At 39.2% G+C, this 20,870-nt stretch overlaps 1 protein-coding gene across 9 annotated transcripts in view; it reads right to left on the minus strand.

The window, feature by feature from the left end:
* Window positions 1-20,870, minus strand: part of MYO5A (myosin VA) — a 105,530-nt gene that overhangs the window by 6,326 nt on the left and 78,334 nt on the right. For 2 of the 9 annotated variants that reach the window (XM_075045284.1, XM_075045293.1), the window contains 13 exons: window positions 18,958-19,104; window positions 18,166-18,219; window positions 17,243-17,470; window positions 14,361-14,461; window positions 13,719-13,799; window positions 11,580-11,778; window positions 9,928-10,002; window positions 7,894-7,987; window positions 5,037-5,183; window positions 4,485-4,639; window positions 2,385-2,474; window positions 1,508-1,658; window positions 379-661 (listed from right to left, as the gene is read on the minus strand). In XM_075045284.1, coding sequence (XP_074901385.1) covers window positions 379-661; window positions 1,508-1,658; window positions 2,385-2,474; window positions 4,485-4,639; window positions 5,037-5,183; window positions 7,894-7,987; window positions 9,928-10,002; window positions 11,580-11,778; window positions 13,719-13,799; window positions 14,361-14,461; window positions 17,243-17,470; window positions 18,166-18,219; window positions 18,958-19,104 — 1,805 coding nt within the window. The remainder of the gene's footprint in view (window positions 1-378; window positions 662-1,507; window positions 1,659-2,384; window positions 2,475-4,484; window positions 4,640-5,036; window positions 5,184-7,893; window positions 7,988-9,927; window positions 10,003-11,579; window positions 11,779-13,718; window positions 13,800-14,360; window positions 14,462-17,242; window positions 17,471-18,165; window positions 18,220-18,957; window positions 19,105-20,870) is intronic. The other 7 variants (XM_075045286.1, XM_075045290.1, XM_075045288.1 and 4 more) reach the window with 7 other exon arrangements.

The following is a 20,870-nucleotide window of genomic DNA, read 5'->3' on the forward strand; positions in this document are numbered from 1 at the left end:
ATGAACACAGCAGGGATCCACTGCACCGCGAGCATCCAAAAAACACAGCAGGCATGTTTGCTATTCTTCTCTAAAAGCTCAGAAAACAACTACCAACATTTCACCTACAGTTCTGATTCCTACTTGATGATGAAATACTTTCGTTTTGCTTCTACCACATTTCCTTGAAAGCCAGGTAGGATTTGGCCTAAGTTAACCAAACTCTTTTTAATTGAACCTCACAAAATCAGTTTAACAGCATCTGCAACTGTTTGTGTGTGGAAAAATAAGTAGTCAAAATGTATCTGCTATTCCATTAAAATGATGTTCAGCAGTGTCAAGAGTTCACTAAGATTTCCAGCGGCACATTCAAGAAAAGTGTAACATGAGTTCTCCCACCTTATCTGCATTCCTTTGCTCCACGAGCACATGTCCTTGCGCAGGAGAAGATTATTAAGTGTTACAGCCCCAATGATGTAGAACATCTGCTTGACAACCTGTTTGATCAGCTCTGGATCCATTCCGTGCTGACACATCACTGAATGGAAAGAGTTCAGCTGCCGAATAATAGAGTCCAAAGTGTAGGTTCCTTCATCGGCAATGCTGGATGTTCTCTTCCGCAGCCCTGTTGGTTTCACCCCTGAGACACCTTGGATAGTCTCATGCTCCAGCATTCCTGAAACTGCATTTGATTGACAACATTATTATAATGACTGAAAATTGCTGATATGCAAGCATATTGTGGAAGACAGCAAAACAGTATTTACACAGGAAGAGCAGGCTGGGCTTTCTGCTAGCCACACTTTACCATGATTTCCAGCAATTCTGTGTCCCACTATGTTCTGCAAAATCTAAACTTACAGGGTTTTTACAAAGATTCCAGCATGTGTGTTTGAAAGGAAAGTCTAACTCTAGCTCAGCAAAATACTTATTTCCTCCCATGGTCATATGAGCAGCAGAGTTAGCAAACCAAGAGCTGTTCCATTCTTCTAAATGTTGTGATTAGAAAGCTTAGTGAAAAGTTGTGTGAGAGTACTGTCTGACAAGAAAAATGAAAAGTACTTTTAATGAAAAATATAACTCTGAATGTGAGCTTCATCCCTGCTAGCTATTTCATTGCCAACTGCTGTCCGTAATAACAACAAACCATTTTTCTCCATATTCATTTTAATTATGAGTTCTCATGTAAATAAAGTCTAATTTTTCCATGGGATATTTCCCAACAGACAGGGCAGCAAATATCAGACTGTCCTAACAGTTTCTTCCTGTAAATGCATGATATATGACAAGCTTGAACAGGGTATATTGATTTGTTCTGTTACTGGCAGAAGAAACAGCCACAGTTCACTTTTTCCCTCTAATCCAACCTGTCCAGCATAGTCCTTGTCATCTATAAACAGAATACCACAAGAACTGTTAATGAAAGTCTACTGGTTAGGAAGAACTACAAGATGCAGTGTATTACCACCATCACAATTTTCCTTTTGGTACTATGGTGTGAAGTTTAAGGAATTCAACTTTGCCTTACCAATCATTGGTTGCAGAATGTTTTCCAACACTCGGACAAGTTGTTGGTAGATCTGAATAGCCAAATCACTCAGTACTTGTCTGTATTCAGCTAAATCAAAATTCGTGAGGCAGTGTTCATTTTGACGAGGTGTATTATGCTTCATAAACCCCTGAATTCATAAAATATCAGAAATGAATGCTTCAATGGAACACAATAATATTACACAAACCCAGTATTTGTATTTTTTCATGCAACTGACAAATAATACTTTCAAAATAATAGTCAGAGACCCTCAAAACTTTAATTTGGAACTTCTTCTGATTGAGGCCAATGGTAGGATTTGCTTTTCAATTGTGATTTGTGCAACATCTGCTTCCTTGACTTGAAACTTCAAGTATCTGACACAGGAACAAACTGCCAACTTTCTGGCAGGTAAGACCCTTCCCTCTTACTCCAGCATGAGCGTTCTCACCTGACCATTTATGGCCAAAAGCCCAGTTAAGTTTGAAAAAGGAATTAGGCAGACCACAGCTTCCAAACGTAAACTGGTCTGCCATACTATGGTTAAAAGACCTAACATGGCCTTCTTCACAGGCAGTGCAGTGAACCATTACTAAACAACATAATGCTAGCAGCCAGATTCTTCTACTTAATCTGAGTTAGCATTTTTGGGAGCACAATGTCATCTAGCCTCTGGGCCCCCAGCCTGCAATAAGGGAAGCTGGTTCAAATCTTACCTCCCCCTGCTTTCCACTGATGTCATCACCATCATCCCAAAAAGTATAGCCCTTTTAGGAGACTTTGACTAGTTTTGAGATATTACAGGAATTGTTTAAGAGCAGTGTTCTCAGTAGTATTGCAGAGCAAAAGAAACCAGAGTAGGAGCACAGCTTACCTCTTCTCCGCTATATTGCTTCAAACAGTGCAAAAATCGGCAGGTGTTAGATAGCCAGAAGGATACTGTTTCAAAGTCATCACCTCTTTTCTGAAAATAAAACCAAACACATTTCAACAAAGACTGGTAGGAGAAGTAAACTAATAAAATGTTAGCTAAGCAATTAAACACTTGAAATCCACTTTCTTATAGCTACTTAGATTCTGATGTTTTGCAAAACTTTTGTGTATTTCAGTAACGTATTAGAAAAGCAAGGGGTTTGGCAAAATACCATTAAACACCATCCCTGTTTTCTGTAGTATTTTTCAAGAACTTTCAGAATATGATTTCCTCCACAGATATGATCTTTCTGTGTTTTACAGACCCATCCTAACTGCTCTGTGCAGAAATCACAGGGCAATATGACTGTATTCCCAAAACACCCATTCTGTGGCCCAATGGCTCTTGTGAAGAGTCCAATGGGGAGGATGGGAATGATGCAGACCCAGGAGGAAGAGCAGAGAACAATTCAGTTTTCATGAATGTCACTTATATCATAACCATTTTGGCAGCCTGGTACAGAAAACAAAACAAAACAACAAACCCTCCTCACCAAAGAACACAGGATCTAGTATATGTTGAGTAATTAAAATTTCTAGAGCTCTATAGCATGCACTCCATTCACTTAAAAATGTCCAAAAGTATCTATGAATATCTAAGCTCCTGCAGGATTGCTTACTAAACATTTTTTCAAAACTTGTAGCTTGATGAAATGCTTGGCTTTTGAGCCCATCTGTCTTATTTAAATACTAAAAACCTCCATGAAGCATAAAGCATATTTATGTCTTAATACTGCCTTCAAGATACCCCTGGCCTAAACTCTCCTAGCCAACTCATTGCAAATACTTTAGGCAGTAACATATTATCATCAATGTAATCTGTAGGTGAAGCAAATGAGGAAATCTGTGAACCAAAACTGCAAATGAAACATTTTAATTAAGTGTTCTGAAGAATCATAGAATGGTTTGGGTTGGAAGGGACCTTAAAGATCATCTAGTTCCAACCCCCCTGCCACAGGCAGGGACACCTTCCACTAGACCACGTTGCTCAAAGCCCCATCCAGCCTGGCCTTGAACACTTCCAGGGATGAGGCATCCACAGCTTCTCTGGGAAACCTGTCCCAGCGCCTCACCACCCTCACAGTGAAGAGTTTTTTCCTAATACCTAATCTAAATCTACCCTCTTACAGTTTAAAACTGTTATGCCTCATCCTATCACTACACTCCCTGTTAAAGAGTCCCTCTGGCTTTCTTGTAGCCCCCCTTTAGGTATTGGAAGGCTGCTATAAGGTCTCCCCAGAGCCTTCTCTTCTCCAGGCTGAATAACCCCAACTCTCTCAGCCTGTCTTCATAGCAGAGGTGCTCCAGACCCCTGATCATCTTCGTGGCTCTCCTCTGGACTCGCTCTAACAGGTCCATGCCCTTCTTATGTTGGGGACCCCAGAGCTGAACACAGTACTGCAGGTGGGGTCTCACAAGAACAGAGAAGAGGGGGTGAGTCACCTCCCTCGACCTGCTGGTCACGCTTCTTTTGATGCAGCCCAGGATTCGGTTGGCTTTCTGGGCTGCAAATGCACACTGCCAGGTCATGTTGAGCTTCTCGTCAACCAACATCCCCAAGTCCTTCTCCTCAGGGCTGCTCTCAATCCACTCATCGCCCAGCGTGTGTTTGTGCTTGGGACTGCCCTGACCTACGTGCAGGACCTTGCACTTGGCCTTGTTGAACTTCATGAGGTTTGCATAATTAACAAAGACTCACTATGCAAACTTTGACTACATCCAAAACCTTATAAGCGTAGGTTCAGAGGAGGAAGACTATTCAAAATAAAAAGAAGGTAGTTCTTTTTCCACTAATTCAAAGCATCTATGGTATCATATGGATAAAATGTTATCAATGTAATTTGTTGGTTATTAAGACAACTTTTTTGTGACATCAGTGGGAGGAGTTTACTGATCAGAAATCCAGAGCCAATTCATTCAAAGCCATTTCCTCAGTCCTCTAACATAAAATCAAACCCACATTTTAAATTAACATTTTTCTAAACCAAGCAGACTAACTAACCTTCAACACTTTTTTGATGCCATTGATAGTGGAAGTCAACAATGACCGCACTTTTTGGTCATCATTAAGGTAATCCGCATGGCGTACACACATGAACAAAATATATGCTGGTAGTCCTGGAATCAGGTTGACAGCTACCCCACGTGGTTTCAGCTCTTGGGAAAAACAAACACACATTGTTTTGTTAAGTGTAAAGTCATTTGAAGATGTTATATGAGGTAATCGCAACCTCCCCAGTTAATAGTGCACACGTATCTATACATGGCCGGTGAAAACTAAGAACAAAACTAAGAAGAGCCCCTTTCTTCATAAATATCAGAATGGAATAAAAAAAATATAACTGCCTGCTAAAAAAATATGCAGACACATTAGTATGTACTATACTTATCAGGAAGGATGATTAGATTACAATAGACACTTAGGAATTTTAGATAAACTGAACACTGTCAAAACCAAAATAAGCTATTCATTTCATAATGCAAATTCTGCGTTCTTATCATTCATTGTTCAAAGTGTGTGGGAGCAGAGGCTGCAAATGAGAAAGATGCTTACCTAAAATAAGATTCTTGACAAGTTTTTGTTCATCTTCCTTCTTATATTCTAACATCCCTTGGAAGTCCTTTTCTTTCCGTGGAATGTTAACTGGACGAATAGGTTCATCAATGATTTGTCCAGGTGATATGTTCTCCATCTGGCCCACTTCAGAGCGGAAATAGAAAGAAATTATATAATATTTTCCAGTGAAACCAATGCATACCAGAGGAAACTATGACATTTCTAAGGAAGAACTCCAGCATATACAAGTAAGAAATATTTTCTTTGGTTCAGTATAACACTTACCAACAAAACTCCCATTAAACAAAAAGACAGATTGTTGATAAATATATCTCGGGGTGGCATTCTTCCTTTGAAGAAGAGTGGCAGTGTGTGAATAGCACCCATTAATACAACCTTACTGCCGATTTCCCAGATTTTATCATATAAAAGCACAAAGGCGAAGCGATAGCTGTTAATCACTTAATCCCAGATTAATACTGCAAAGGTCACTGTTAATTGTTCTGCAAAATGCCAGTATTTTTCAAGCTTCATGCCTATTGTGGTAGATTTACCTCTACCAGCAGCCAAGTACCCACACTGGCTCCAGCAGGACAGGGGAGAGACTATTGAGAGCAAAAGTGAGAAAACTCACGGGTTGAGGTAAAGATGGTTTAATAAGTGAAGGAAAGGCGGGGGGAAGCAAAGCAAAGGCAATCACTCACAACCCCCCATAGGGGGGCCGATGCCCAGCCAGCCTCCAAACAACTACCTTGTATGCAGAAAACGCCCTCTTCTGGCTCCTGACGTTAAGTAGTATGGAATATGGAATACTCCTTTGGCCAGTTTGGGTCAGCTGTCCTGGCTGCGTGCCCATGTGCCCTCCCACCCCCCAGCTTACTGAGAGGGCAGAGTGGGAAAAAAGAGAAAACCTTGACACTGTGCAAGCTCTGTTCAGCAATAGACAAAACACCTCTGTGTTACTGTGAGAGACTGAAAGAGTTAATGTCTCAAACATTGTGGTGGGGCAAGTTCTGCTTAAAGACAAACCCTGCACAGCAAGGAGCCAAGGTGAAAAGCCCATCAGCTCAGACAGCAGCAACAGGAGGGGGAGGGCGTGCTGGAGGGTGCGCAGCTCCCTGTTCTGATACAAAGATCAAACTATGGCCACGTCTGCAGGGAAAGAGAAGTCACTCCCCAGATGACCCCCAAGCCCAAAGGCTCACAAACTGCTCATTAGCCTGACGAGTTCAGGTGCCCACCTGAAGGAGGGGCAAGGATGATAAAAGGACACAAACTGAAGCCCTGGGGATGCAAGCCCACCGGGACTGGACCCCTCGGCTGACTGAACCAACGCTGGACCCAGGACCAGTGAAATCTCTCTCTCTTCCTTCTTCTCTCTCTCCTTTTCCTTTTCCACAATCCCTACACCTCACCCGTTTCAAGATATAAACCACTGACCATGTCTGAGACTAAGAGTGGATCCAGCCGCCCCTAGACCCTTTTCTGAGGAGGAGTCTGGAAAGCAAGGGAGTCTGCTCTGAACCTCGGGACTCGACGGGAGGGATCTCCTTATTCCCTGAATCGATGTGTATGGTTACCCTGGGTTACAAGGTTTACAGAAGTAGTCTTATGCCAGTTCCCGTTGTGAGAAACCCTGCCATCTACTACCACGCCTCCCCAGTTCAGTTTGCTTCTGTCATAAATAAAATCTTTAACTGATTGTTTGGTGTCGTTTCACCTTAATTTAGCCCGAGGGAATTTCGAATTAAACACAACTCCCTGGTCTGTCCAGTCTGGGTCGTGACAGACTTTTAAAGACTTTTTAAAAACAAACCTAGTTTGAGTAACCTTTCAAAAGGATGTATGAAATATCCAGCTTGTTGTGTACAGTGCCTCACGGTATCACATTCAACACCTACGCTCCACCTGATTAGGTTGCTGCATGCAATTACAAACTATTACACCTCCTGTAAGTGTGCTAAATGTATGCACCTGTCAAATGGGGTAGAAAATGCAGAAATCCAAAATGGAGCTCAAGGAGAGTTCCCACTAACTAAAGGATAATATAGTCCTGTTAATCCAGGTTTAACTTGGTATCCCTGTTCTTTTCAAACACTGAAGACTACACAGTCACTGATCTCAATCTTAGTACTCAATAAAACAACTCATTAGGCAGTAAGCCTGGAAAAAGCAGATGACCATAAAAAGCTTCTGAAAGGTTAGGACCAGGATTATTTAAAAACAAATTCATACTTCAACTTTATAAAATAATTAATTGCTTTTAGCAATTAAAATTACTTTACTTATACAGAGACATAATAAGCTCTCAGTCTCACCAGTCCTAAGATCCTAAGGCAAATCACACTGATGCCCATAAAAATAAAATTAGCTTAGTCCATATCTCAGCATTCTCATATTCAAGTTTGGCCAGCATCTCTGAAAGGAAACCTCAAGCGGAGAAAGACAGTCTCAGCATTCTTTGCTCCAGTGATATAGAAATTCACATTCAAAGGAAAACTGGGTCTATTATTTCTGCCTGGTTCATATTTAGTATTGCTTTTGTCTTGAGAAAAACGGATACGGTCTTTGAGTACACAAACAACCCAGGTAACATTCCTTTATGTTCAAATGTTTTCCGCCTTCAGAGAAACACCAATGTTCTTTACTCATCACTTCAAAATACGACAAATCTTCTAAAGGTTTATAAAGGAACACACAGAGCACTGAGCGTACATCCTGTTTCTGGAATCATTTAACAGACACTGAAACTACTGAAGACCTCATGCCCTCCCGACTGCTAAAACAGATGGAAATGATGACAAAGGGATCACAAAAAGTAAACTAAAATCTTTCTCTCAAAATACAGAATTACCTTCAAGTTCACCGATCTTCTTAGCAAATACTTTCAACTGTTTCTTTAACTTGCGAACAGTTTTGTCTTGCTTTTCAAGCTGCTCCATTAAATCCTATAAATTAAAATGAGATAACGATTAAGATACGAGAAAAATCCCATAATGTGTGACAAAGACAAAACCGGTGCTGTTAGAATTACAAGGCAGTGAGGAAAGCTGAACAGTGGTGCCATCCTCTGGCTGAGGTTTGCAAGCTGGTATGCTGCCTGTAACACAAGCCAAATATCGCAAATATTATTAAGTTATGTGCAGCATGACAAAGGCAAAGCTCTTAGGCAGGTATATTCTGCAGACACTCGGAACTAGGTCAGTTCTTACAGCAGAAGACATTTTGCTGCCAACACATCTCCCTAACGCTTCCTCCCTGCTCTTCCAAATGCCTCACGGAAATAATTTTCTTTATTATTCAACAGCTACCCTGTATTTCTACATCATTTATTCATGCCTTCAGGACTGACTCATTATTCAGACCTATCCATTTTATAAGACAATAAGAGAGATACCTGCAGAAAGACCATAACTTGCACTCAAATTTACCAAAATCAAACATCCAAACATACAACACTTCTTGTGATGCTCTGCCATTTCCCTATTGCTTGGTGTCATCACATTTCCTTACACTGAAACTGGTGTCTTACATCTTTTTATTCTGTACCTGAACAATATCTAGCACCTAAAGTCCTACTCTTGAAATAAACCTGTATTCTTCTTTCAAAGGAGCACTCCCCAGAAATCTATCTTTGAATAATTCTGTGATCTATGGTAGTGCATTAAAAAAAAATCATGTAATTAATAAAGGGGAAGTCTTTCTAAAGGAAGCAAAACCTCAAGCTCAAAAAACCTGAAAGCCATTCCAGGTTAAGGGTTTGAGAGCAGCTTAAAAGAAAAATGCTCTTTTTCAAGCATGGTTCTTCATGGCACTGGTAAAAACATAAGGGACCATGAGCACCTTGTATCACAAGCATCACCTGGGAAACTACACCTCTCGTGAGGTATTGAAAAATATTAGTGCAGCATGGGCAACAACTTAGAATTAGGCACAAATTGTTCTTAATCATGTAGTAAAGAGTCTACAACACAATATATTTGAGCAGTAAGATATTAGGCCTGTTGAAAGAACAGAATCAAGGCCATGCTTCATATTCAAAGCAGTGTTCAATTTTACAACAGAAATCCTGCTAGTAACACAATATACTTGCTGTCAGATATAACAATTTGTCCTGAAATTAATAAAAAAAATATATGTAAGTCCAACAGACTGTTTCAAATGTATCAAGGAAGGGATGTGATTTCTGAACAACAAATACGTAAGGAGGAATAAAGTTCTTTCTATGGTTCCTCTAAACAAATTGACCAGATTTCACATCTCATTAAGATTCAGAATCTCATAAATTATATTCTTTCAAGCTTACATATGGTGCTATCTTTAATTATTATGGAAATATTATTTCCAATTTTATCCCTCATATTTTGCATTTTTAAAAAATATTGAAAGGTTATGCATTTTGATTCCGATAGATTTATTCATTCCAGATGTCGGCACTGTAAAGAGATCTACGAACCAATTCAGGCTATGACTGGATTGCAGGCATTATTCACGTTGGTAAGTATCTTTATGATCAGTCCTCTATTTTGCTGAACTGAATTTAAATGTATCAAAGTTTTAAAGCAAAGAGTGGTTCTGAAAATGGAGCATCTTTTGCATCACGTACCTCTTTTTCAGGGCAGTATTAAGTAGTATTCAAAAAGAAACTGCTTTGCTCACAGCGCAAGACTTGTATTAGTAACAAAACTGTGCATCAAAAAGAGACACAGATTACACAGAGGACACTAAGACTAACAAAAAAAGCAGTGAGGGAAGTAATTGGCATTGTGAAGATCTCCGCAGGGGATTTCCTTTGAAAGGAAGAAAGGGAGGCAGCCTGCTTTTCAATTAGTGCTCCAGAAACAGCAAACGAGACAACAGAGAAACAGGATTCACGTGATCTACATACAATCATCCGTTTGTAAAGTGAAATCCGGTACGATTGATACTTCTTGGGATCATCTGCATACAACTCCTCACAAAACTGTAAAAATAGGTACAGGATTGTTTTTGCCCCTCCCTTTGAGACACTGGTACTTCAGTAAGCACTATATAAATTAAATCAGATTAAACCAAGATCGAGAATCTCTAATTTTTAGGTAGTTTAGTCCTTCATCGTGGTGTTCACGCCAGCCTCTCCCAGAAAGAAGCTGATGTAGATGAGTTGCAGAAGAGTCATATCTTTTAAAAATGGGCAGTATTAATACTGGGAAAGCCTGGACTATAACCTTTGTGAGAACCTGGACAGGACATTTTCTTATGCTAAGCAAGATGGGGTTGCTGTGAATACTGCAATTCTAATGTCACACCTGGAAATCCTGTAAATTATTTCCACTCTAGGGCTAGGAGTGGAAAAGCAGCATATACAAGACTTGGAGTAGACTTGCAATACTCAAACATCAGAAGTGAAACAGCAAGGAATGAGTCTATATTTAACAAGTAAAATTACATTCACTGTATTTGAAAATAAAGAGAACTCCTCTGGGATGTAATTACATGACTGTGTTGTCTTGGGAACACAGAATGTGATGAGTAGGTCTCTGGGGGGAAAAAAAAAGGCTAAAAATCGTAACATATGACTAAGCAGCAGGAGGGAGCTGTGAGAGACGGAAGCATTCACCATTTACCTTTGCCAGTGGGAGACAGCTGCTGCTGAGGCAAACTTACAATATACTTTCGATCAGTTTTCCAACATCTATTAGCGGAATTATCTGATGCTTTCCTCAAAACCTTTGGTACTAAGACAAGAGCCCGACAATGGTAACTTCTGTAACATACATAAGCAGGAAAGACTACACCTTGGCTTGTTTAGAGGAAGCAATGACACTCAGAGCTAGGATTTTTCTTCCTGAAGTAGCACGGTTCCCTTTACCAATAAACAGTGATAAGCCAACGACATTCCAACATGGGCCTCTCTGGAAAATTTCCCCAGGAATGAACTAGCCTGCACATGATGAACATACTCCTTTGCGGAGGTAAGGAGCTTCACCCTACCCTTCCTTCATACAAAAATGTTGTGCAGTAAACAAGGAATACCAATTATTAGCTAACTGACTTCTGACCAAGTTTCTTTTTCTGGAACTATTTCTTTCTTCAAAACATACTGAATAGTTGGAGCTCATAACACAGTGGATTATCTGTGTAGCTTCAGGCAGGGAGGGGGGAAATGGGAAGAAAGATGGCATTAAATAATTGAAGAACTACATGAGAGTTTTTCAACAAAATAAACAAACTAATATGAGGAAACACCACTACTTGGCACCAATATTTTTTATGAGTTCCCTGGATATCAGCATTCTATTTAGCGATGATTAAACTGATCAGTTGAAAGCTGGGACTCAGGAGTTTTCTCCATGCCACAAACTTTGAACGAATTCCCTGAAACATTATTACTTCATCAGCAATCATAAGTCTCTCTCTCCCATCAGCTCACCTACTAAAAACCCCACTGCACTCACGCAATTTTTTACAGGAGGCTGCCATCTGAAAACTGATAGGAACTTAGAGGCGCAGCAGGACTGTAAGTCCCCTAGCCCGCCCCTGCAGCACCATTTCCCTTACCAAGTTCTCATTAGTCAGCCGGGTGATCTCATGCTGTAGACTGGCTTCAATGCGGGCCTCTGGAGGCAGCTGCAGATTCTGTGCTAGGAGCTGCTGCTGGCGATTGTTTTCTTCCTTCAGACTTTGGATCTCACCTCGCAGCGATTCCAGTTCGTTCTCGTGGCTCTTCTTCTGCGACTGAAGCTGAGACTCCAGCAGCCTGAAGAAGTTGAGCAACAGTTGTGTGAACGCACTTAAAAAGTTACATCCCCAGTTCTCAGAGGGAGTGGAAAGCTTTAGCTGCTGCTCAGGAACAATTAGCCATGGCTTGCAAAAGAAAATGAAAAAGGCAGAGTACTCTTTAAACCCTTCAGTATGCCTTCTAATTAAATTAAGCTTGCATGATCAAAAAGTGGAGAGAAACTAGTTGTGACACTGCTTTGCATTTCCTTTGTGATTGAACACATACTGTGTACGGTGCCACTGAAGAACATGTGGCAATAAATGTAATGCTAAGTCTTCCCAGATTGTCACTGCTTTTAAAGGGTTTTTAAAGAGGTTTTACCTCTAATCAAATCAAACGAACTGTGTAAGATGAAGAAGACACTGTGTTTGCTTAAGCTAGGACCCTGCAATATTAACAAAGGAAAATCTTTTTAGAGTTACTCTGTTCAGTCAGAAACCATTTAATTGCAAATGCACATAAATAATCTTTATATTTACATTAAAACCAACGTTTTGCAGAGGGCTGTCATTAGTGCACGAAAGGTTAACAACAGAATCAAACTCAGGACTGGGATCCGGGAGCTCTATTTTATCTTCACCACTGACTCACTCTTTCCCCTTGGGCACATCACGTCTCCAATTCTTCTCATGTGAAATGGGGATAACACGTACCAGCCTCCTTCCAAGCAGTGCTGTGGGGATCTACTCCTGCTTGCAAGGCACTGTCCAAGTGCTCTGACTCATCATTTCATACATACGCACATGGAGGAAATGACATTACTAGTGACTACTAGTGTTCAATTAGACAATCTTTCAGGGTTTAAATATGCATAAGGCAGGCACATTTATTAGTAACTAGACTGATCAAGCACGCAAGGGCAAATAGTAATTTACCTGCATTGCTCTGCCATTTAACATAAAGCTTCTTGTCTCTACAGTGCTAGGACAAGAAACGAAGAGGTGCAGAGCAAACAGTCTCACATCCTGCTCTGCAGAACACTTGCTCTAAGTTAGATCTTCGCAGGCTTACAGAGCAATGTTAGCTGTAGAATTTGTTAGCACCAGAAAAGGAAAGACTTTAGTTAGTAGCATTCATTGCAAAATACTTCCTTCTGTAGTTACCGCTACCAACTGTGTATACTGAAGAAGATCAGCACTGCCTATCTATTGAATTAGTTGCCAGTGCAGTTCTAGGAACCATTTTGGAAGTCTGGGACACATGTATGGATACGGGGCCCAGATGTGCACACAGAGCCAGAACTCCATTTCCTAACAAGGTGAACCTCGCCCATTACATAACCAGCATGCAGTCTTTGCGGAGATTGCAGTGATTGCACTGAGGCTTGAACAGCACCATGATGAACTAGAGATGACTTCTGTTTGTTGGTTATTTTGTGTCTTACATTTTGAATCTGGCACGGAGAGACGTGGGAGAAGAATGTTCAATTTACTGAACTTGAGTCACAACAAGGAGAGCAAGACCCGTAGCTATTTGAAAGTTAAGAGTACGCTGAAGCTACTCAAACAATCGTTTTATAATTACTAAAATGATTGTACTTCTTTAGGCTGAAAATCTGTAAGGGACATTAATTTTGATACCCAACGTAAAGGCAGACAAATAATACATGGCTACAAATTTTTTCCTGTTGAGGAGCTTCTGGTATTTTACAGTCCACTTTTGCACAAGTATTCTTATGAATCATGTATTAGTTGTTACACCATCTTAACACTTTAAATGATAAAACTTGACAAGTAGAAAGGTTTGGGGACAAAGTTTGAGGAAACTCTTTAACTTGTGTAACTTGTGATGAATTTTTTCCTAACTGTTAAAGCAATAGAGATACTGTAGCTAAAGCAAACCCATAGCAAGGGGCACAGTTAGCTAGAAAAGAAGACACAAATGAAGAAAAAAACCATTCTGAGAAGTCTGGTAACCTGTTGGCTTGTTTTAACCCTTCATAAACCAGCCAAAGTTCTCCATCCTCATTCAGCATATGATAGTCCTGGGGAGATTGCCTTTCAAGAAAAGTATTTAAAAAAATACAAGAGAGATACATGATGGTGATGAGATGACATGTTAAGGACATTACACACTAAAATACAGTTACTATAAAAAAGAAACAAAAAATGCCCTAAAACAACTTAGCAAATTACTTCTCTTGTTTATACGTATTTCTTCTTAATGACGAAATTCAGTTCTCGGTGTTAGCCCAACTGGTTACAGCATTTCATGCTGTTACAATAAATGCATTACAACAGGTTATTGTGACCACTACTGGACAAAAGGTAACAAATCAGCACGGGAACGGCACCCAATTTGAGCAATGTAGCAGTTAAAGGCTAAGAAGATGTAAATCCAGGAAGCTTGATGCTGCATTTGCCCATTGTTTCTTAATCCTTTCACATATTGCATACAGCAATTATACTAATCAAATCAAATTACAACCCCAGCTGTAAGTGTTCTCTAAGTAGCTAGACTTAGATGGATGGAACTTACTGAATGTGATATACGCAGTGTGTCACACCAGACCCCAAGTGACCCCAACTGATCATAGATTAAAGAAAGAGAACTTGTACCTGTTTGTTTCCTTCAGTCCAATATACGCCTGTGCTATTTCTCCTTTGTCTTTCATCTTTTGCACATCCTCCAAGAGGATTGTAGAATCTGTCATGGTATTCTGGTAAAAGAATGATGATTTCCAGGGTAAATTTAACAATGCAATTGTTCTTTGAATCCATGTTTTTGTCACTTTACCCACATGGAACCCTAATCCTTGAGTAGCCACATTAAAATTAGCATGGATATGAAAGCAGGAGGTTGATCCATAATTTCTATGTCCATTTGGTGTATCTTTTAAAATGAATGCATGCAACACGGTCAAATATCAGTCTAATAAGTGGGTTCATGTGTTAACCTCCTTTCATTTGTTCATCACATAAAAGGAACCAAATAAATTTCATGAAATGACAAATTTGCGTTTTATTTCAAATTACCAGGAACAGCTGCTAATACTAAAACTGAAGAAGCATAATTTTGCAAGCTCAATTCTATTAATATTTCTTAAAAACAGCATTACATGTAGTCTTTCAAATCTCATAAATAAGGTCTATTCCTCACTTCCTATATTTTAAGTACTCTGGCGAAGCAGGAAATAATTTACAAGTGCTTGAGATTTTTTAAGTTTGATATCGTCATAATACCATTTTGTTTCCATTTTGAATGTTTACTATGGCATTTTTGCTTTTTCTTCAGTAAAACTTGAAATACTTAACAGATGTTTACAGTCACCTCAGTTAGTCTGATTTGAGTCATTGCTGTGGAATAATTACAGCGGAACCACAGGACTCCAATAAACATAAGAGTTGGAATTCTGACTTTTCTTTTTGACTTTCAAAACAATCAAATGCTATTTTCTCAAGTAAAATTTTGCAAAGTATTTACAATACCAACTTTGTGGACATAAATTTTGGAGCCTCGGTCTCTATGCCTAGTATGATTTGTGTTATCTAATATGAAACCCAATAAAATAGATAAGCTCCTCAAAGAATTATTCCCAACATCCTTATGAAACAATCGTTATTTTTTTACTGTTATTTTATTACACAGTAAAACTGCTGTATCTCACCTGCCAATCTATCAAGCTTTAGCAGTCTGAACATATTTATTATTTTTGTGCTGATGGAAAGAAATGCTACTTACTCTTCTACCTTCAAGAATTCCCTTCCTGCTGTAGTTGCAATATTTGAATTAACAGCCTTCATTTAGAGTCAGTTCAGTTTCTCATACTCCTGAATACTATGTGTTCAACTACATTTTCTAATCAAACATTCAACGCCTACCGAATATCTCCAGATCACAATGTGAGTCCTCAATGTTTGCTGCATGCTGAGGATAACAAACACTATAAAGTAAGGTAGCTCTTCATACCACAGACTTTTTTTGGTGAAATTTATGGATTTTGCAAGTTAACAGAGATCTGATTCCTGAATCACAGTGCTGCTCTTACTCTCCAAACACACTCAGCAAGATACATTGGTTGAGCCGACCAGACCAATTCCTGAATCTTTCCTTTCATGTTCAGGTTACCATAAACCAACAGTTCGAAATTGCTAAATCCACTTGTTTTGAAGTAACTTGTTCCCTTGCACGGAGCAGGAAGATGGGGATGCGGGGCACATAGGATAGTGAGAAAGGTTTTTCTATAACAGCGAAGTAAAGTGCAAGAACAACTTCAAATACATGTAGGTTACTTAATGAGAGGCAGGGAAATGACAGCTCAAGTATTGTTGAGGGTTTTTTTAGCATTTAAGAATTCTGGTTTATAACTGTAGAAGAAAATGTGTACCTTATCCTCCTGGCAATCAAGTTGGTAGGCAAGAAAGAAGAAAAACAAATCATTAAAATAAAAACAAAAATCTGTCTGTGCTGTACCTGTCCAACCTAATAAGCAGAAGCTATCTGCAAACTGGCCGTTAGCCATCCCACAGGTCACTTTCATATTTCCCTCATACTCATAACTGCTGTAAAAACAACACTTGTATCTCGCCATTGCTGAGAATAAGTTATTCAAGGATTACTATTCAAGTATTTCTCTACAATGTTCTAAATATTACAGAAAAATGAGTCTTGTTTTCTTTATAATTAATCATTTAAAACAAGCTATTGTACACCTTCATGCATCACAGACTTTCAATTTATTTAGGACAAATGTAACTATAACTTTGCAGTAGCAAAGAAAGAAGACATTCCTTGCTGCAGTTATGAAACACTAGATAGCTCAGTTCAGTGGAAATGACTAGTTCTTGGTTTTACGTGATACCTTTTCAGGTTGAATGACTCTTATCTTCAAAGCTATTACTCCCCTAAGTATTAGAGCTTTTTAGAAGATATGTATTTCAGTGGTTGTAATCTACTTTTCTCAACACAACCACATAGCACCTATCAAGCAATAATATGGAATTTATATATCCTCATAGGTCATCTTTATGAAATGTTATTGATTTGCAATCATCTATTACCCCGCACAGATTTAGAAGAAATTGTTCCTTGTACCTCCTACTGAACTATTAATTAAAAAGAATTCCTGAGACCTACTGTAAATTTTCCAGTCAAACTACATACTCACTGGAGAAATGACAGTAATCCAAATAAGAATTATTTCTGCATTGTTAAAGGAGTCTGGGGAGATCCTGGCCAGACCACTGGTATCTGCCAGCCTAGTGTACAGTATCTTTACATGCATGCTGGTAGACAAACCCAAAATTGGTTTATTACTAGAATCTCCCAATTTGGACTGCTGGTATTTGTGCACTAATAATGGATCAATGGATTACTTAGAAAGGCTTTCAAACCTAGACCATTTTTATCTGCCTTTTCAAGCACACCGTTAAACTAAATAAAGCACATCAGTGATGCAATGTAACTTTACTACACAGTGCATCTGCTGACTATTATTTACCTTGGGCTGAATAGCCTCCTTCTGGCTAACGAGCTGAGACCTCAGGATGAGGACTTCTTCCTTGCGTACTTCCAGCTCTTCACTCACTGAAGTCAGCTGATCCAGGAGGACTCGATACGCAGGGGCACCAGGAGCAGTTACCTCTGGAGATCGCGTTTCTGTGAGGGCCTTCTGCAGCTCATTCAGCTCATTCTTCAGTTTTTTATTCTCAGATTCAAGTTCTTGACGCTGCAAGAAATAGGGACAATGCCGTCACCCAGCAGCATTCCAATGTGCCTAAAAACCACAGGTACAAAACTATGGATAGAAATGGTAAGAACCATGAGTAACTGCAACAAATCAATCAATCTCTCCCGTATCCCTGGCCTCTTGGCTACGGTGAGTATTGTTTGGGAGGATTTCACTGACAGGGCTAACCTTTCGTCTGAAGCACAAAATCAGAATACATGTACACGAATCACACAGATTTCATGGGAAAAAAATTACCAATCTTTTTTTCCTCTTATTCTCCCCTTAACAAAAAAAAGTTTACAACAAATAGTGGTCAGCAAGCTAAGAAGATTCTGCATCATTCAGTGATATTATAAAACATTTTTAGTTTTAGTGGTCTAAGGTATGTGTTAATATAAATAATGTGTTTGGAAAAGAGGGCTACATTTATCACTGTATTTTCATCACACTAAGTGTTTCAACGGAGAACTCCTCCTGTTTTAGGGGATCTTTTTGTTCTGCAGCCCCAGCCACACATTCTATACCTCAAAACAGGCAATCCTACAATAAAATGATTGCTGGGGAATTTTTGTTCTAGTTTCTCTAGCTAATACTCTGAAACAGGAGGCCTGATGTAATTTTCTATGCCAGCACATACAATGGGTGGCAATATTCTCACTAGAAAATAACAGAAAGCTCATTTTTAGAATTACCTTGAGCGACTCATACTCCAACTCTGCACCTCTTATTGGAGGCCTTTCCTCCTCCTGTGAAAGAATACAGACAAGTGTGAAAGATAAAAATCCAATCCTTCCTATTCTTTAATTTAGTTGAGGCAGAAAAAGGAAAGGGAGCTGAAACTGTTTTTCTATAAAACTGGAAAACACTCATTCTGGTACTGCTGAGTGCTTTAGTTTGAATACTGGCATTGTCTCCTTTCATTCACTTATGAGTTTATGACACATAATAGGTTAATATAAATAAAATCACGTACAAATCACACAACGGGTGGCATTACCAGTGAACAAATCACTGGTAACAAAACAGAGCAGGATGAATCCCAGGACGCTCAAGAAATTCACTGGTGGAAGAGTAATAAGAAACAATTGCCAAAACTAGTTTCATATTTTTTAAGTCCTTACAGAGACCAAATCAGAGGAGAATTGCAAATAAAATGAACAATTACTTATTCTCCCCTTCATATAAGTAGATTTCTATATTGCTATTCCTTAACAAAAACAGCCTTTTTTTTTTTTTTTTTTTCCCCACGCAAAGTCCCAGCCACTTTTTGTTCCTGTTAACTTCCATCAGAGGATCTCAAGGACCTTGGAAAACTAAATAACCAGTCCCTAGTACCAAGCACCAGGCATAAAACTTGTTGTTAAATAAAGGAACTCCTAGAGGAAGGTAAGGATTTACTAAAAGCCAGTCAGCATTCACACAGCTACTATTTCACAAGAACGGATACTCTGGCATCAGCATTTGATCAGCTAGAAAGAGTCCACCTTAGCTTTAGCACGGAGAGCCTGTTCTTCCTTTCTGTCCAGCTCATCCTGCAGGGATTGCTTTTCTTGCTCCAGCTCTGTAACCCGTTTCTGCAGCTTGAGGAACAGAGACATATCCAATGGTGCCTTCTTCTCACTTGGTTCCTGCTTTAGAAAGAACAGAAGGAAGTCAAGAAGTTTTCCCCTTCCACAACACAAGGAAGCGTGACAGTGAGTAAAGATGGGAAACAGACTGGGGAAAGAGAGGAACACAGAAATGTTACTTGATTCTGAGAGTTGACTACTGACATCTAGAATATTTCATCAGCTGTCACATGCTATTTTAAAAAAGGATCTACTAGTATAAAATGTATCTAAGCCTAAAGCCTAGCAAAAGAAAGCACTAAGAGACTACCTAGCAGACAGGAGGTCTATAACTAAGCATACCTTTTATTCTTACTTGTTTGGAGGGGGAAAGGAGAAAAAAAAGTCTGTGGTTAGACTCACCTGGAAACAACTATAAATAGAGGCTTTCTTTTCTTTTTTTAAATTATTTCTACAGTAAATTCTTCAGCTACAGAGAAATCTCTCTGCTGATTGTACATTTATAGGTTTAGTGGGATGAGACATAAAAAATAGGTACCAGAAGATATATGTTATGCCTTTTTCCTTTTATTATGCTAATTATAGAGCCTGTTCTGAGCCTAATCCACTAGCTTGTTCACTATTTTTGGGGCAAGAACCAGCATTTGTAATATGAAAGTTCATCAGAAATTGTCCATCAGCCATTTTGTACTTTATGTAGCAAGAAGATCAAAGCATTTACTATGAAGTGCACCATAAAATTTTGAAGCCTAGAAAAGGAACTAGAAAATTAATATTAATGACGGTAGCAGACAAGCAAGCACAGCCGTTTCCACTTGATCTCCTTTCACTGTTGAGGGGAAGAGTCATAAACCACATCAACAACTCAGGAAAAAGAAAACAGACTTTTGAGTTTTTCTGGCTTTACTGGTTCGCATTGAGATGGACCCTATTTTTTAATGTGGTTTTGTACCATTAATCTATATTGTTAGTCTAGAGTCAAACTGGAGTTTGAAATCTTAAGGGGTTAAACAAATACAGATTTTATCTTCTTGGTGCTACATTTATTCACACTCTTGTGTGAGTTAATTTTTTTCACTTATATTCTAAAAACCAAAACTGGCTCTAGAACAGCAATTCAGTAAGTATATGAGCCAAAGGAAAAGATGACATGGGGGTCATGTGAAATCCAATCACATGTAGTTGCACTGTCCTTTTCCTGATTATCCATGAAGGTGGGAGCATCTTTCTGAAACAATTATGCAAGGTGAAAAATATAAGTGGGATGGCAAATTATGAAAGAGTCCACATAGAATATGTGTCAGCATCAATGTGTCAGGGTATTTGCATCCATAGTAGAAAACAGTTTTCTGCGGAGGCTTTCAAGAACAGTAATGACAGCCTGTAAAAAGCAGCTGTGGAGGTAACTAACCTAGACAGAGGGCAAATGGAGTGAGCTGTGCGATGGCTGACAGTTAAGAAGATCTCTAGAATGCACAGAAAAAACTTAGCATCTGCAAACTGCCAAGCACAGTCAGACCACCAACCTGATGGCTCTCTGCTGTGTTAGCAGTCACACTTCTTTGGGAAGGGCCAAAAGGGGGAGTTAACTTTGAAAATACTAAGAATGGCTCAGAGTTGCACCACAAATTATTCATTATTATTATTCATTAGCTGAATCAAGAGAGTCATCTTTCAGAAAATTTTTAAATATCCTGGGATTCATATCACTGCATATGCAAAGGGATAGCATGTTCTCGGAGTTTTTTCATCTCTATGAAACAGAGGAAAAATAAATCAACATGAGGTTCTCACCCCTAACAGGGGACTCACTCCATGTAGCTACTAAG

This window comes from Buteo buteo, chromosome 13 (genome assembly GCF_964188355.1).
Source record: "Buteo buteo chromosome 13, bButBut1.hap1.1, whole genome shotgun sequence".
In the NCBI taxonomy this organism is placed as follows: domain Eukaryota; kingdom Metazoa; phylum Chordata; class Aves; order Accipitriformes; family Accipitridae; genus Buteo; species Buteo buteo.